General features: G+C 49.3%; 1 protein-coding gene across 3 annotated transcripts in view; it reads right to left on the bottom strand.

The window, feature by feature from the left end:
• Positions 1-655: 655 nt before the first annotated feature.
• Lhx6 (LIM homeobox 6) overlaps positions 656-17,317 on the bottom strand; it is a 24,754-nt gene continuing 8,092 nt past the window's right edge. For 2 of the 3 annotated variants that reach the window (XM_008833442.2, XM_008833443.2), the window contains exons 5-10: positions 13,545-13,765; positions 10,853-10,953; positions 10,558-10,653; positions 10,228-10,402; positions 6,573-6,676; positions 656-2,797 (exon numbers count right to left, since the gene is read on the bottom strand). In XM_008833442.2, coding sequence (XP_008831664.1) covers positions 2,777-2,797; positions 6,573-6,676; positions 10,228-10,402; positions 10,558-10,653; positions 10,853-10,953; positions 13,545-13,765 — 718 coding nt within the window. In that variant the 3' untranslated portion in view covers positions 656-2,776. The remainder of the gene's footprint in view (positions 2,798-6,572; positions 6,677-10,227; positions 10,403-10,557; positions 10,654-10,852; positions 10,954-13,544; positions 13,766-17,317) is intronic. The other variant, XM_008833444.2, reaches the window with a different exon arrangement.

Raw genomic sequence — 17,317 nt, 5'->3', positions numbered from 1 at the left:
ATATATATATATATCCACATACAAACACATACTCATTCACATAATTAAATCTTATTTTTAAAAGACATTTTACAGATGAGCAAATCAGATGACCGTCAGACAATTCTCCAGAGTACGTGGTCGCCTAGGAACCTGACAGCCACTATGAGAGCCAGTCTTTTGTTAAAGATGAAGCCACAGGATTAAATTCTTCCCTGCCATCTGCATTCCTCCTTCCATGCCCCCACCCAGTGCCTTCCGCTTTCATACAACTATTCTGTAAACTTCTTATTTGATAGGCCCCAGTTCTAATAACTCCCCTTTGGCCCCCCAGCACTACAGGAATGTCTGTTTACAGTGCTGGCCAGCCCAGGAGTATCTCTGAGGCAGGACAGAGCTGGACTCCTCTCGATTCTGCAGAGCAGCACAGGACCCAGCAGAGAGCTGGTATTCAGAAAGTAGAACAAAGGTCACCAACCCAGTCTGACTTCCTCCAGGAGGTGATATACGAGGGCAAGGGAATACTCCGAGAAGAGACCCATCGCTGTGCCTTTGCAGAACACAGCCAACTACCTGGTATGATACCAGCTTTCCAGGATTGCACCCACCTAGCATCCCAGACAGTCCAGGAGCCAGAGACCCAAGTCCTTAAGCAAAGAGCAAGAAAGAAATGGAATCCCATCATGTTCTGGATTTAAGTGCCAGCACTTCTACTTGCATTAACTTTATTTATTACACAAATAAGACATTTACAAAGCACGACATGAAAGATATGTAACAAAACAGACATTGGTTTTACAAAAAAAGTGCTTACAATTTTTTTTCCATGTGTGTGTTTTTCCCCTTCTTTTGTATTTAAATAAATAGTCTCGACGGCCTATACGTTCCCAGACTGTTCTTAACAGGGTAGTGGAGACGTTTGAACTGCAACATGCTACGGCCACATGATCCACGCAAGAAACAGACCCTGGGGGAAGGCTCAAGGCAGGGTGAGTACTGGGTAACCCTGGTCAGGGCTCAGCTGGCCACTTACTACATGGTTGCCATGGGTGTTTTGTTCATTAAGAGTGAAAATGAAAGGAAAGATCTGAGTTCCCCAAAGCCAAGGATCAGGCTCAGGTGCCTCCTGTTCACGTCAGTGCCCAGCACGGGGCACTAGATGAGTTCTGAACTGAGCCACACTCAACAGCGTTTTGAGTGGTGCTTTCTCTCTGTCCTCAGTCAACTGTGACATCTTAGGGAGAAGATGCAGATTCCTTTCCTGGGCCTCACCCATGCCTAACTCTCCTCCAGGTCCCAGAGCAAACAGTACACTGGTTCTTGTTTAAGTGCCAACTTCAAGCATGTGAATTCTGAAACCTTATCCAGACTCTGTGAGAAGGAGTGCTGCAATCGATTAGTGATGTCTGTTGTGGATGAAGCAGGGACAGCAGCTGCACATATAGTATGAACTTGCTTTCTCTGTCCTGGGGTCTCCTTCCAAAACCAAGGAAGACTTTGGCTAAAACATGCTTACTAGCAGCCTCTGGTGGGAAATACCCCAGGCCACCAAATAGTTCTCAAATTATAGGATAAGCTTGGGACAAGTGAACATTCTGTGAAAACATAAATTGTGGTCCTATGTGGCCTGAGCCCTTTGTTTGGAGTGGAAGAGCTGCAGCACGCTGCGGTGGATGTGTAGCTAGGTTTGGCATCTGTTCTCAGGAGCAGGTGGGCTGTGTAGGGCTGATGGGGGAACTGTGGAGGTGCCAGCTAGAATCCTGGGCTTGGTGTACTCCCCTAGTCCATGGGCACTTCTCCATTCAGGAATGAATCAGAAATAACATTCTGGCTGCCATTTCACTGGGCTCTGTCCCTTGGCCCCCAGAAGTTCCACCCCCACCCCCAAAAAGACTGGCCCAGGCCCTCCTATCAGGACTGTGGAAGTGGCCAAACAACGGCCCCCAACACTGGCCCACCCAAACATTCAGCAGTGTCATCGCACTGTCAGGATTCCTGCATATATGCTAGATAATTATTAGGTGGGGGAAGGGCCTTCCCCAAGTTTTCTCTTTCTTCTGCACAAAATGGTCAGCACCTCTCCAGGTCCAGTGGGCTTGGTTCCTCTCCACCAAGTCAATGGGGAGTCTTTGGCACCCATCCCCTCCTGTCCCTCTGCCTCTCAGTCTGGGCAGGCCTCCATCTCTGCTGGGTCGGGCCTCTCAGGGTTGGTCAGTGTCTCTTCTTTTTCTGAGTTAACTTGACATAACCAGACAGATGGAAATGATAAAATTAGAACACAGCTTTCCTTTGGGGACATCCCACAAACACTGTAGTGTTTTCCAGACAAAAGCAACAGAGTGTATAACATTGGGGGCTGTTGGCTATTCAGAATTCAGAGATGGTTCCAAGGAAGTAGTAAATAAAGGCCAATATGGGGGGGGGGCAGGGAGAAAAACCTATAAATTAGGAGACTGTTGGTGTCATGTGATTCAATTCGCCTTTTGCTATTGTGATCAGCTGAAGCTGAAGATGACTCCTGTTTAAATAGGAAGAGCAGGCTGCTTGTTTTCACCCTGATTCCACATTTCAAGAAGCCCTGCCTTCCAAGAGGAGGACTCTATGATGCTCCTGGCAGGTTCTGGTTCTCAGCAGGAGAGGGAAAGAGCAGGCCTGGGGGCCATGCTGGCAGAGGGCAGGATGGTGGGTGGGGGTGTATGCAGAGGTGGTGAATCCCTGGTCGCAGCTGGATCTGGATCTCAGCGGCTGAGGGGCAGCTGTGCGGTGCCCATGGACAGATGCGCAAGTGCCGGCAGCGTTAGTACTGAAAAAGGATGACCTGTAAGAGGAAGGCAAAGAGATGCCTGAGTGGGTGCCTGCCCCAGGGAACCTCAAACTGGGTACCTGCCACACCCAGCAGCCCAAGGGAACCTCAAAGGCATGGAGTAAAAAGGGTGGGCTCAGATCCTAAGTCTGGGTTTAAATCCTAGCTCTTGCTTTATTTGCTGTGAGACCTTAGGCAACTCATTTTCCCTCTTTGAGCTTCTTTCCTCATCAGTAAACAGGGAAGGCAAACTCTTTCAGAATAGGGAGGCACTGAAGAGACACAATAGCAGCAGCAAAAGTCTGTTGTTTGCTTTACCCTGTACCCCACATGAACATTCATGGAGCTGTTACTTCAGCTATTAATTGCTATTGTTGTTAATCCCTATTATGCCTAATTATAAATTAAGCTTCATCACAGGTATGTAGGCATGTATGTATGTATGTATGTATGTATGTATGTATGTATATAGTTCAGTACTAGTCAGTTTCAGGCATCCATGGGGTCTTAGAACATAGCCCTCATACAGAGAGGACTACTGAAATGATATTGATAACCAACATCTACAGAGCACCTTCTGCATACCAGGCACTGTGACAGACATTTTACACACATCACTGCTTCTTACCTCTACAGCAACCTAGGTGGGAAGAAAGTATTACTGTCCCCATTTTTCAGATTCAGAGACTGAAGTTGCATGAAGCTAACTGTACTTCCAGGTCTTAGGGGGAGGAGATGGTAGATCTGAGACTCAGGGTCACCACAGCTCACACACTACATTGCTTACCAAACATGGACACTCCTTCCCTTTGGCCTGAAGGACAGTTGGCTTTGGGATATTAAAGAAATTACTCTGGTCAGCCTCCTCTTCTCCAGGATCTGCATTCTCTCTACCTGATCAAAGTCACCTTAGCTCTGACTTCTAAGAGCCTTCCAAGTGCTACAGCTATCAGATCGGACTATATGACCAGGAAGAAACGTAGTTCTGGAAACACACAGGTGTGTTTCACCAAATGATGTCGCCATGGAGATAGGAAGCTTCCCCCAAAGTGTTCATGGCCGGTCAGGTCTAGGTGAGTAGGTTAAGACCAAGGAGACACTGGGTCTCGAAGTTAGGCTGGCCTGGGTCAAAAGGACTTGGGAGAAAGTCCACACTGTCCTCTACTGTCTTCCCATCCCATACTCTGTGACCCAGCAGTCCTCAAAGGCTTGACTAGATGCAGCAGATAAAGATCCCTGAGATCTGGAAGGAAGGCCTGACAGCAAGAGGGTAGTACGTGATGAAGGAGGAAGACAGGCTGTACTGCAGAGCATCTCACTGCAAAGCTCGGAACACAGCCCAACAATACAAAATTTGGTTCCACAAACAAAGCCAGGGGTCAGGAACCCAGAGCCAAAGCTGCCAGCACCCAGCCTGGCTCATTCCTCAGACTGAACCAGACAAAACCACAGCTCAGCTGAGGCACTGAGAGACAAAGGCTTCCCTCCAAGTCTAGCCCTGTGTATTTCCAAGGCCTCCCTATCTGTGCATATGTTGCCCAAGTCCCTCACTCCATGGACCTGGCCCCCCACAGGTTCCCCCTACTTCCCAGGGCCTCTGCCACACTGGACACCCCAAGATCCTTCGAGCCCTGCCTCCATGCTTGTGTCACACTGCTCTCCTGACTCACGTATCCTCATCCCTGCCTCTCCCCTTTCTGAGTCCTCCAAGGTCACAATTGTTGCCTGCTCCTCCTGTTCCATCACCTTACAGTACAACTGTCCACATCCTGCTCTAAATCACAAGGCCTCTGCAGACAGGGATCATGTCCTCTCCCTTCTGCAATCCCAGTGTCAGCTCCCATAGGATGAATGCTCTCCTGGGGAGAATGGTGGCTCCAAGATAGAGGGCACTAGGATGAAGGGCTGCTCTGGCCACACTCTGTGTGATCGTGGATCAGCTACTGCTCACCCTGAGTCTTAGTTCCTGTGGATTTGAAATGGACTTTGTCATAATCCCCCTCAGGGAAGCTGTGAAGGATGAAGTCAGATGGAGTACTATATACACTGTAAAGTGTTGTTCAAAAGCAAAGACTTAACCCATGCAGATTTTAGATTCTAACAGACTCATGGCTCCCTGGACAAACTGTACAATCTCTCTAAACTTGTTTCTCAGTCTTTACAATGAGAATGGTCATGCCTATACCAGATGTGGCTGGAGGTGTTAACTAGACAGTGTGTGAAGTGCCAACCTCAAACTGAAGAGCTCAACAGATGGCAGTTCTCACTGCAAGTGGGAGTCTTGGAGGGTATCTTTCTGGGGTGTGCTCGCCAGACCCTTACATGGCGTACTACCATACTCTCCACCCAAGCCTCCATCCTCCAGACCTTGCCCTGTGGTGCCCACTGCAGGGAAATCCCTACACACAGCAGGCTTTGGGAAGCAAAGGCAGAGGAACAACCCTGAAGGAGTGGCCCCCACCCTCGGCTGCTCATCGGAACCTCAAGGGCCAGGCCTTATTCATGCCATGCCCTCCACTCAATTCCCAGGCAGACTCCCCAGGCTCAGTAATCTATATCTTCTCAAGCTGCCCAGGGGATTCCGAGGTATGCCAAGATTGGGATCTGTTTGACTGCAGAGCAGCTGAGGGTCCTTCTAGCTCTAAACTACTGACCCTCCCTGAGCCACAGCACCACAGGACTTCCTACCTCCTATGCAATGCTACTGCCCAGGCTTGATAACCACCACAAGAGCCCTGTTGCCAGATGAAGTCCAAATCTTCCACCTAGCAGCCCCAGGGCCCCATTTCTCACCATCTTCCCTCCCAAGCCCAGGTACTAGTGACACCAAATAGCTCAGGATTTCCTAACAGTAGGATGTCCCTGATGAACCCTAAATGACCGTTCAGGGCTAGGCCTGTACTGCCTTCCTCTGAGAAATCTGCCTCATGCCTTCTCCTCTGGCCCCCTCAACCATGCTTCTATCGATATCTGGCCACACTATGCTGGAACTGCTGAGGGATGTCTCCCTCTAGACTGTAGCCTCCTCAAGAGCAGAGGCCATGCTTAACTTAGCTCTGTATTCTTATCTGAAAAACTGAACAAAGAAATGAATAAATGTATAGGTCTTCATCTAGGCTCTGACCTTGAATGACTTGGGCCTCTGTTTTTCTACCTCTGAAATAAAGGGCTGTGTTAGAGCAACCGCTTTGAGGGCTAGTTGTGCAGTGACTCAAAACTGAGATGCTGAAGCTCCTACCCACTCCTAGTTATACTCAAAGCTACTTTCATCCATCACATGGACAAGATTAAACAAAGTTGCTGCGCTGAGTGACATCTATGCACCCTTGGGGATACTCAGCATTAATGCCTTGGAGCATCTACTTCTGCAGTGAAGGCCCTGCAGTTGACCCGGTTGACATGTGCTCTGCTCTCCCTGGTCCCTTCCAGCTCTGAACAGTCACTGTTAGACAATCAGGCATAAATAGAAGGAAGGGGAGTGAGACAGGAGTTAGGGTGGTGTGGGACAGAAACCCTCCCCAGAACCTCAAAGCTTGAGTAAATTCACAAGTCTGTAAATAAGGTCTTGCTGCCAGGGGGTAGGGAGGAAGGGGCTGTAAGGAAGGCTTCAGTTAAGACCAGCACATGAAACACACACGCAGCTGCTCTGATGACTGCCTTAGGGGCACAGTGGGGGCCTGGGTGGTCTGCAACAGAGTGGCATGGTACCCACTCATTGATGGAGAACGCTCAGAAACCCATCCCCAGTAGGAATGCTCTGACCCACCGGACACAGCCAGGCTCTATTTACCTTCTCACCCCGGTTGGAGAGCGGCCCATCCATATCGGCTTTGAGGTGGACAGGGGGCGCGGTGTAAGGCAGTCGGCAGTGCACCTGCCCGCACTGTACCTGACCTGTGGATGAAAGGATGCCTTGGAGCCCATCCCCTAGGCTCCACACGGGATCCCACCTGCCTCATGCTCTAGAAGTTGGAGCCTTGATCATTATCCCAGAGTTCTTGCCACCTTGGTGGCTCTGGGCAAGATCTCAACTAGGTTGGTAGCAATGTTATATGTGAAGGACTTCATCAAGTGTTATGGTTCAGCTCACAGATAAGCAAACACTCCTATTCGAATACATCCTGAGCCCCTCCTGCAAGTGAGGCAGAAGCCGTCTGTTCAGATCCTCACCCACACATACCGATTTCGCAGGTATCACCAAAGATGGTTTATGGAGTACCTCCTAGAAGACTCTCCTCTTGTGTGTCACCACCCTATCCACAAATGCACATAAACAAGCAGCCACCCCCACCATGTCCTCCTTCTGCCCTTTTCTCTCCCTTACCCCTAATCATCTGACTTATATATATTTTCATTTTTTATTTAATATTGTCTCTTTGCCATCTGGAATGCAAGTCCTACAATGGTAGAGATTTTTGTTCTCTAGATTCTATACCTCCATGGATTTCTAGTTCCTCAAGTGAGGCATGGCATTCTTCCAATATCTGTTGAAGTTCCACACCCTATTCCAACGTCTAAAACTATTGAGGAAAGTCCATCTCTGGTTCTGATCTAAATCTCTCATGTTTCAGCCAGTTTGCCACTATAGCAGAGAGATCGTTTGCCTGCCTCTGCTTCTAGACTTCATCCTCTCTGCACACAGGAAGAGCATGTACAGACACTTATAACCGATAAGTAAGTAACTTGGGACAAGTCCCCGTGCCTTTCTGAACTAGTTCCCTCATCTGTAGGATAAAGCAATGGTAGCTAATTGAGGATTCTTCTAGACTTCATCCTCTCTGCACACAGGAAGAGCATGTACACTTATAACTGATAAGTAACTTGGGACAAGTCCCTGTGCCTTTCTGAACTAGTTCCCTCATCTGTAGGATAAAGCAATGGTAGCTAATTGAGGATTCTTCTAGACTTCATCCTCTCTGCACACAGGAAGAGCATGTACAGACACTTATAACTGATAAGTAACTTGGGACAAGTCCCTGTGCCTTTCTGAACTAGTTCCCTCATCTGTAGGATAAAGCAATGGTAGTTAATTGAGGATTCTTCTAGACTTCATCCTCTCTGCACACAGGAAGAGCATGTACAGACACAACTGATAAGTAACTTGGGACAAGTCCCTGTGCCTTTCTGAACTAGTTCCCTCATCTGTAGGATAAAGCAATGGTAGCTAATTGAGGATTCTTAACTCCTTGGGTGTTCAGGGACTCTCTGAACAGCTTCAAATTGCTCAAATGTGTCCATACATTTTTCTGGAGTCTGGTTCCCAAGTTTTTTAATCAGATTCTAACCACGGAGTTTAGTTGACTGCAAAGCAGAAGGGCATTTTTTCTGGGGCCTGCTTCTAACCCTTTACTCAGCTTCCAGCTCTAATGCTCCAGAAAATCCAACACTTCACATCTCCAGCTAACTGTAAATCAAATTGCTGGGTTGGCCTTCAATCATGCAACAAGAGGTACACCCCAGCCTCTTCTGGCCTGAGCTGGGTTCTGCCTCCATGAGGAGAAAAAGTACCCCATCTTCTTCTTTAGGAAGCAAAGACAGACCTAGGCTTGATCAATAGAGTGCAGGAACATAGTCCTGACCCTACTTCAACAGTAGTCACCTAGATCCAGTACCAACTCTATACCAAGTATTAGCTGGATGCCACAACTCCTGATACCCAAAGAGCCGCTAGTTCTTGGCACCTTTAATATATATCTAATAGGCTCTGTGCATGCTGAACATAAATCATTGTTTAGAAACAAAAGGGGGCCGTGTCCCTCCTGATGAGCAGAAGGTTTGGAAATGGAACAGTATAAAGAGACAGCGCTCCTGCTGGCAACCTGGTACAGCAGACAGGGCTTTGTGCTCCCAGCTCTGCCAACCAATCCACTGCCATATCCCAAGAACAGGTAATGGCCTGCATTTGCTAAATGACGATTTTAAATCTCATGTGTTGTTCACGATACTGCTTTGAGATGGGTGCTCTTACTGCCTTCATTTTTACAGATGAGGAAACTGGTATTGCAGGAGGCTAGGAAACTCACCCAGCATCACCCAGCTAGGAAGTAGCAAGGGTGAGATTTGAACCCTGGGAGTTACACCAAAGCCTACATTCAGTCATTAAAGAGTCCCTGGCGCTACCTTACAATGGACCTTTGGTTTCCTCCGCTCTGCAATGGGACAGTGATTATGACGTTTAGACTCAGGTACATGCCAAGTGCTCTGTAAGCAACAGTTTTATCTCTTTTCTTTCCTCTTAGTTGGAGCTACAGAAAGGAGTTTGTAGGGTGGGGTGATTGTTGCTCTTATGCCTAGCTTTGAGAAAACCCCAAAGGGAAAGAGATTCTATGATAAGCACCTGCTCAATAGCAAATTCACTCCTCATTCCCCAGAAATGCAGGCCACACCCTTATTCCCCCAGGTTCATGCTCTGAGGTCACTTCAATGTGACTTGTTCCCCATCCTCCCTCTAGAGTCACCCAGATATCTGCCTTTCCTCCTGTAGCAGTTTATTGTCTCTGCTTGGGGCCATAGCTCAATGCCATAGCACTTGGGTACCATGCCCATCTGGGTACCGTCCCCAGGAGGAAGGGAGGGAGGGAGGGAGGGAGGGAGGAGAGAGAGAGAGAGAGAGAGAGAGAGAGAGAGAGAGAGAGAGAGACTTTAGGATTTCTCTTCATTAGAGTGTGAGTCCCAGGAACAGAGCAATTCTGGTCTACTTATTGACTCTCATATCTCAGTGCTAAGAACACAGGAGGTACTCAAAGTATATATTTAATGGATGCTCAAGTCAGTTCTCACAATCCCTTTGAGACACATTATCTATATTTGAGTTTACGGATGAGGAAACAGAGGGGTTCAAGATTTGCCAAAGGCCTCACAGCCCTGGGTGGTCCTGCCAGCTAGCCTTCTGCTTCCCCCAATGCACCCATGTCAGGATGCCTTCTGGACCAGGGTCTGCCCACATTCAGCACCCACAGTCTACCTGCCTCAGTAAATCCTACACATCCTTCAGAGCTCAGCATCTCCAAACACTCCCACCCAGCACCTTTCCTACAGGAATCACCAAATGAAAACCACAGGGCTCATTTCTGTTTTGTTCCATGCTGTCTTGCCCCACAGAAGGCAGGCTCCCTCAACCTTAGAACCTTAGACCACCCCTCCCCTCCAGCCTCACTGCCCCCCTACCCCCCACAAGGACAGAAAAGCTGCTTGGAAAGTATTTGGGGAATGATTAAACTGTTCCCTCTACCAAGGGTCAGATCCACTAGGAAGGGCGGGGAACTGACCCTCTTCCACAACCCGTAAGTCTGACTACTATCATGGGCCCATGTCCTCATCCACAGGCTCCCTCAGACCTCCCCCCACCCCACCCCACACACACCTACGAAGGCCAGGAGCATTCCTCAGCGTCCCTTCCCTTCCCATCCCGAAGGCCTGGCGATGCCAGGCTCAGAATCACTTACTCTCGATGTAGCCGTGCAGGGTGACCATACGCGCCCGTTCGGGGCTGCTGAAGGGGGAGTAGTGGATGTCGTCGGACAGGGCGGAAGGAAGGCGGGATGGGGGCGCCCCTGAGGGCGGCACTGGGTGCTGCGGTGTGTGCTTTTTATGACGCGCCCGGCAGTTTTGAAACCACACCTGGAACGACAGTCTCAGCATCTCAGCCTCGCGGAAAAGGGTCGAACCGGCAGCAGGGGGACCCCAGGCCGGACTGCAGAAGGGCGGCCACGTGCACCCCCCCGACCCTCCTCACCAGGGCTCGCCCTGAGGACCACCCCGACCCCGAGCCCCACCTGGATGACCCTGCGGCTGAGGCCTGTCATGTCCGCCAGCTTCTGCAACGTCTGAGCGTCGGGGTTGTTGTCCTGCGCGAACTGCGCCTGCATAACCTGCGGGGCGCGGACCTCGGTGAGGGACGCCGCGAGACCTCCGCCCAATCAGAGGCGCGGGCCCGAGGCCACGCCCCAGGCAGCTGCAGCCCCCTCCCTGCCACCCGCGGGTCCAAGCACAAGGGGGTGGAGCCACAAGGCCGGAATGCCACGCCCACTCGAAGGCCACGCCCATAAGGCTCGCGGCGGGCGGCGGTACCTGCAACTGCTCTGCAGTGAAGGACGTCCGCGCGCGCTTGGCCGGCTTGGGCTGGCTGTCCTGTTCCGAGGGCACTGCCCCCTCCAACGTGAGGCCGTTCCCTGGGGGGCGACAGAAGCGGCTGACCACGCGTCCCCATCTCTTCTAGTGGGAGCCTGGAAAGGACGGGGTGGGGGGAGCTTGTCCCTGGAAGGGTCAGGAGCGAAGGTGGCTAGGAGCGGGGATCCCAGGGCCCTAGTCCTGAGCTCAGTCCTAGGGGAAGCGCTTCTTTTCCTGAGCATCCTCTAGGTACTGGACGCTTTTCTTTGTTTTGTTCACATCTCACAGCCCTAAGGAGAGGTGGCATTATCCCACTTTATAAGGAAGGAATCTAGAGGCTCAGAGAGATGATCCTGACTAGGATCTGAAAGCTGACTGACCATAATGTCCCTCCTAGTTGATCTGAGGGAAAACAAAGACTGGAGGTAGACAGCAAGCAGGCTGCGGAAACTATGACCACAATTCTATAAAAACAAAATAAGAAGTGGAAGAAAAAAAGTTGGGAGGATATAACCCCAAGCTGTTAGCAGTGGCTTACCCCCAAAGAGTGTTAGATTATGGAAACTTTCTACTTTCACTATTTTGGTAACTTTTGAAGTCTTTAAAACAACCACATGTTCCCTTACTTCTCCAGGGTATGATTTTATTAGCTGGGATATATTTTAGGTATTCATTTTATGCTCTACAGTACTTTTACAACTATGATTGTAAGCCAGTAAATATATGATCATTTTAACACTTCATTTTTCTGAATACAAAAGTAATATGTGGTTCTTATCAAAAACCCAAAATTCTGATAACCACAAAGAAGGGAGAAAAGTTACCAGTAACCTCATTACTCAGAGACAACCACTGCTCACAATTTATTACAATTCTTAATTAAGGGGAAAAAAAACCTATGGTGATTAAAAAAAAATACATAGAAAAGACTGGGAACATGAACAGCAAAGTATGGCTTTTGAAATGATCTCAAATTTTTCTTTAACCATCTTTCCTAATTTTCTGATTGTGTGTGTGTGTGTGTGTGTGTGTGTGTGTGTGTGTGTGTTGTTTAAAAGCCAATGAGAGTTGGTCTGTGAGGGAGATCTGAGGCCCCAAGTCTTCAGGTTCCCCTGCATGGTGAGAGCTAGCATGTCACTGGAAAGGCTGTGACTAGGGTGGGGAAAGGAGCCTGTGGCTACTCATTAGCTGTGCGGTAGAAGCAGCTCTGACTCCTGGGTTTCCTCCCTGCTCTGCTGGAGAGCTAGCCACCAATACAGGTAACTTCTTTACACCCCCAAGTTCACTTAGCTAATCCTAGCAGGAGAAAGTGATGATCTCGGTTTGGCCATAGCTAGTAACACTCTGGTGGTCCCTGACTACACCTAGAATTAAATTGAAGTAGAGTGGTCCAGATCCCTCCCCTAGGGTGTGGCGTTAATGTCCCAAGGAAAGCATTCAGGATAAGGAATAGTCTGGTTTTTTAGAGGGGAAAATGAAACTGGTAGAGGCAGCCACATCCCAGGAACCTGCTAGTTGTATTGGGGGGGTGGGAGGCGGTCTTGGAGCATAGGGATCAGGTAGTTTAGTATGATATATTGTACTTTGTTATGGTAATTAGGAAACTGGACTTCGGAGTCCGGCAGCTCTACCAGATGTAACCTTTGGCAAGTTGCATATTGCAGATAACCTCTGCCTCTTTCCTAGCTATGAATGGGAATATGTCACCCATTTCCTAAAGCTGTTCTAAGGATTATACACAACCATCATCTTACAAGAAGTTAGCAGCAACAACAAATCCTGACAGAACTCTGGAAAGGGTCCCAGCCTTTGTCCACTCCCATCTGCCAACTCCCATCTCAACACCTCACCCTCTGTGAGCCTGAAAGACCTTCACTCTGATCCTGGGAAATCATAGTATTAGAACCAGAGGAGCTTTAGGGATCATTCTAGTCAACACCCAGATATCTTACACAGATGAGGGGAGGAAGACAAAGAGAAAAGGAAACTTCATCTGTCAGCCTGTACCATACAACTGTATGCTAGATCCCTGTCTTTGAGACTCAGGGTCCTTTTTTTCTTCTTTCTTTTCTTTTGTCTTTTAGAGACAGTTTCCCTGTAGCTCCAGCTGACCTGACACTCGCTATATAGATCAGGCTGGCCTTCAACTCACAGAGATCCTTTGCCTCTGAGTGACTCATGGTCCTTTATACACCTTTATACTCATAACTCTTGATCCAGGATGAAATCTCCACCCTTAACTTCTGGCTTGGTGTGGCCCAGATGGGAATTGGGAGAATTAGGGACTCCACCATGTCTCCTACCCAGGACAGCTAGGGGAGGATTTAGCCTGCAGGCCAATGAGTATGGTTTCCAGAGTAGGGTTCACTGAGCACCCCCCTATCTACAACACATCAGCTCATCTATCTTTGAGACAGTAGCCTTTCATTATCCCTTTACGTTTAAGTTAACTTCGTTGTTACAGGGACCGGTAGTGACTTGAGGTCCAAGCAAATGACAGAGCTAAAGCGCATGCTCCACGAGAAGCACCACCCCCCCCCGCCCCCTGCCTCCAGGTGTTCTAGGGATCGCACTACCAGGATAAACAGTGTGGGCTGTATCTGGGTGCTAGGGAGGATTGGAAAGGGCTGGGACAAAAGGGCGAGCTGGTTACCGTTTTCCGCGGCCCTCTTGAGGTTCTCGATCATGGTGTCGTAATGAATGCGGCACAGCACCTTCTCCTCGACCAGTCCGAATTCCTCACCGGTGGAAAGCTGGCGCTTGCAGGAGAAGCAGGCGAAGCAGGCCAGGTGGTAGGCGTTGCCGCGCGCCCGCCGCACCCAGTCGCTGGCGTAGATTTGTCTGCCGCAACGGGCGCACTTAGTCCCAAAACGGCTGCGGGACAAAGGAACAAGGACTAGGATGGCAACGCTTAGATATCTTTCTCCTCCTCCCTCTGTCAGAGTGCTTACTGCCCAGGGTGCTGGTACCCAGCACCCTCCTTTACCCCATACTTGAATCCACTAACCCCTGTGCATCCAAGTCCCACCAAAAAGATGAACAGATTGCTGGGTAATTTTTTTTTCTTCTTGGTGCTTTACTGAGTCTTTCAAATATTTCACAGCGATCATTTACATTTGTGTATTTGTTCATTAGAATACATCATGAATGTTGGGAAAATACACTCGTACTGATAATAGGGAGACTTTTGAACCTAACCTGCCTTGCAAGATTTTACATGTTTTACAGAGACTATCTCAATCAATCTTCATTTTGCAGAGGAGGAAAATGGGAATCTAAATCCTAGAGTAAGTTTTACAAGGCCACACATGGCACCAGGATAAGAATACTAGCATGCCTGACTCCAGAGATGAAGAAAGTACAGACCCAACTGTGAAAGAGTTCCAGTTTCCTGGAAGAATAGACCAACATGCACTTACTGGCTTTGTGGCCCTGTGTGCAAATTGTTGAACTGTTTTGACTTCCTATATTCTTTGCCCTGAGCTGCAAAGATGACTACAGCAATGACTTCTATTTTTTTTTTTTACTGTTTTACAGCCAACCAAGGACCTAAGCAGTTCCAGACTCGAATCCATGACATATTAATACTAAATGTTAAAAAGACAAAAATACATAGCCCAGATACAATGTCCCCTTACTCCCCATGTCTTCTTTCATTCTACCTCTTCTTCTCTCTCAGTTTATAAGGGGCTGTTAGGTTGCTGCAGGCTCCATCAACAGATCAAGAGTCCCTCCAAAAGGAGCAGCAGAGTCTGGCCCTGTGTACCTGGGAAGTTTGCTCTCTAAGTGACTGACTCACCTATGACTGCCCCAACCCTTAGCCTGTTTCCTGTGATACACACTCTGTTTCAGGAAGTGGAACCACCACTCATTCAGCTCTCCTGCCTGGAAACTGAACATGCACTCCTCCCTTCCCTGCTTCAACCCATACCCAACCAGTCCTCAAGCCCTACTAGGTATTTCCCAGAATCTGCAGGATGCATCTCCTCCTCTCCATCTCCACTGCTGTCCTTCTAGTCCAGGTTCCCAGCAGGTACCTTTCACTGCCAGTGCTTGCCCTAGCCTCCTCCTTTACAGTCTTGGTCTGCCAAGGGCATCACCCACACTATAGTTAGCAGCCAATTTTTCAGTGGGCACATGGAATCCTGTCCCCTTCTTTGCTTACAGTCTGTGGTGGCTCCGCTGTACCCTCAAGATCTAGTCCAAGATGCTTGGGGTTTGCAAAACCCAACAGACCACATCCTTTTCAGAACTACCTCCTTCCTAATCTTCGGTATGTCTCACCCCATACTCAAGCATGAACCTCAGCCAGCCACAAGGGAAGGTCCTACATGGGTCTTTACCCTCTCTACCCCCAGCATTTTCCTACCCACAGGCCTTTACAGGCTTTTCCTTCCTTAGACATGTCCTCCTCCAGAGTCCTACCATTGCTCAGCATTGATCACACAACTCTTTAAGTGTATGGTTCTTTGGCTCACCCCTTTCATCCTTGGCATTCTGGAGATGGGGTAAACACACCAAAGAAATTTGGGTTTCTGTCGCCAGGGACTGCACCTTTCCACTGGAAGTCACATTCACACTACCTTTATGTGGCTAAACAGTCCAGCAAAAACCACTTCAGTCACAGCCTGGCATTGCCTGCTGAGGCAAATTCAAGTCATTGACTGTTTATTAGAACACTGAAATTCAGCTGGCTCCTGCTTTCCCATAGATTCCACAATGCCACAAGGAGAGTCCAAGGACCCTGTCCAGGCCTCTACATTTGCTCAGTCTGTACTTCAGCCCTTTGCCTAGTCAAACACCCACCAGCAGATGCAATTCATGACCTTGGAAACAGTAGTTTCTACAGAGGACAGTCCAGCCCATTCATGGTCTCTGATCCTAATCCCCCAGAAAAAAAAGTAGATGAAACTTTTGTCCAACCCATCGTATGGTCCTGCCTAGGGCCGTGCTCCAGCCCCCCAACGCCTGGTGGTTGCCCCATTGGAAGCCTTTTCTCTAAGGGAAGGCAGATTTTCCATTATTTGTGCTTTGGGAGACCCAGGTGTGACCAGCCATTCCCAGAGCCTTTGCTGTGGTTAAGCTCTGAGCACCCCACTCCCACCTCCTCTTCCCCCTCCACCCCTAACCCACTTCACTGAAATTGGTGAGGTAGAGACTCAGGAGCTAATTTTTCACACCTTGAGCCAGAGATTCCAAGACAAAAATGACTTACTCAAGACAGCACAGAATGTATGGTGGGGAGACTGGGCCCCTCCCAGGTGCAGGCAGACCTAGAACCTGCTGTGGAGTGGCTGGAAAGGAAATGAGGAGAGCTGGCATCCGAATGGGTGGACCATAAGGGGTCTGGTCAAATGGCTGTGGCCCCAACCCGAGGCTGAGGGTTCTGACGAGTGTGTCCTTAGAGAGTAGGGAGAGGCTGAGCCTCCAAGCTGTGGCCGGCAAGCACTGCAGTGCTCTGCGCCCAGAATGTGGTCTGAGGCTCTCCCACTTGCCCGGGTGGGAATCCTTATCCCCGGCTGGGGAAGTGTCCCGATCTCCCCACGAATATCTGGTCTTCCTGCCCTACAAGTCTTCAAGTCGGACTTCAAAAAGGTGCCTACACAGGTAGGTCACACTGTCCACATTCTCTCCCTCCGAAACAAGTGCTACCAGTATCCTATGGCAACTTTCTCACCCTCCACTTATCACTCCAGATGCCGCCGCGCTGTCCTTCAGCCCAGAGTTCCCTGTGCTCGCCACGAACTGGACCAGTCAACGAAACCATCCTCAGAGCACTGGATCCTTGGAGTCTAGGTGGTGATGTTATTACGCAGGTTTGGATGCTTTCCGGGCAGGCGTTCCTGCACTGTTTCCCCGATACAATATGTCCCCAGGATAGGGGACAGCTCACAAAGAGCGCGCTCGAAGAAGCTACGGATCCAAATTCTTACAAACCGACGAACTCCTTCCCAGACATTCTGAGGCTCCAGCCGCTGGATTCCGGAAGCAGCGAAATCCGCGGCGGCGGCCGTGGCGGCGGCGGCGGCAGAAACAACGAAACTTCAAGAAAGGGGTGTTTGGGAAGTGTGACGGGATCGCCAAAGAAATTAAACAGCTATCCTACCCTTACCCTTGCTGTGAGATCTGGATTTTGTGCGTCCGCACCATGGTCCAAGGCATCACACGCAGAGACGCAAAAGACTGGTGCTTTGAGGATGGAGAGGTGTCCCACAGATGCTGCGAATCCTAGCAACTGTTAAAAAGAGAAGCGCAGGGCGTGGTGGCGCACGCCTTTAATCCCAGCACTTGGGAGGCAGAGGCAGGCGGATCTCTGTGAGTTCGAGGCCAGCCTGGTCTACATAGCGAGTTCCGGGTCAGCTGGGGCTACAGGGAGACTCTTTCTCAATAAAACAAATTAATTAATTAATTAATTAATTAATTAAA

This window comes from Nannospalax galili, unplaced genomic scaffold (genome assembly GCF_000622305.1).
Source record: "Nannospalax galili isolate Female #2095 unplaced genomic scaffold, S.galili_v1.0 scaffold34, whole genome shotgun sequence".
NCBI lineage: Eukaryota > Metazoa > Chordata > Mammalia > Rodentia > Spalacidae > Nannospalax > Nannospalax galili.
Note: the sequence above shows the minus strand (reverse complement) of the source record. Positions and strands in the feature narration are given on the sequence as shown.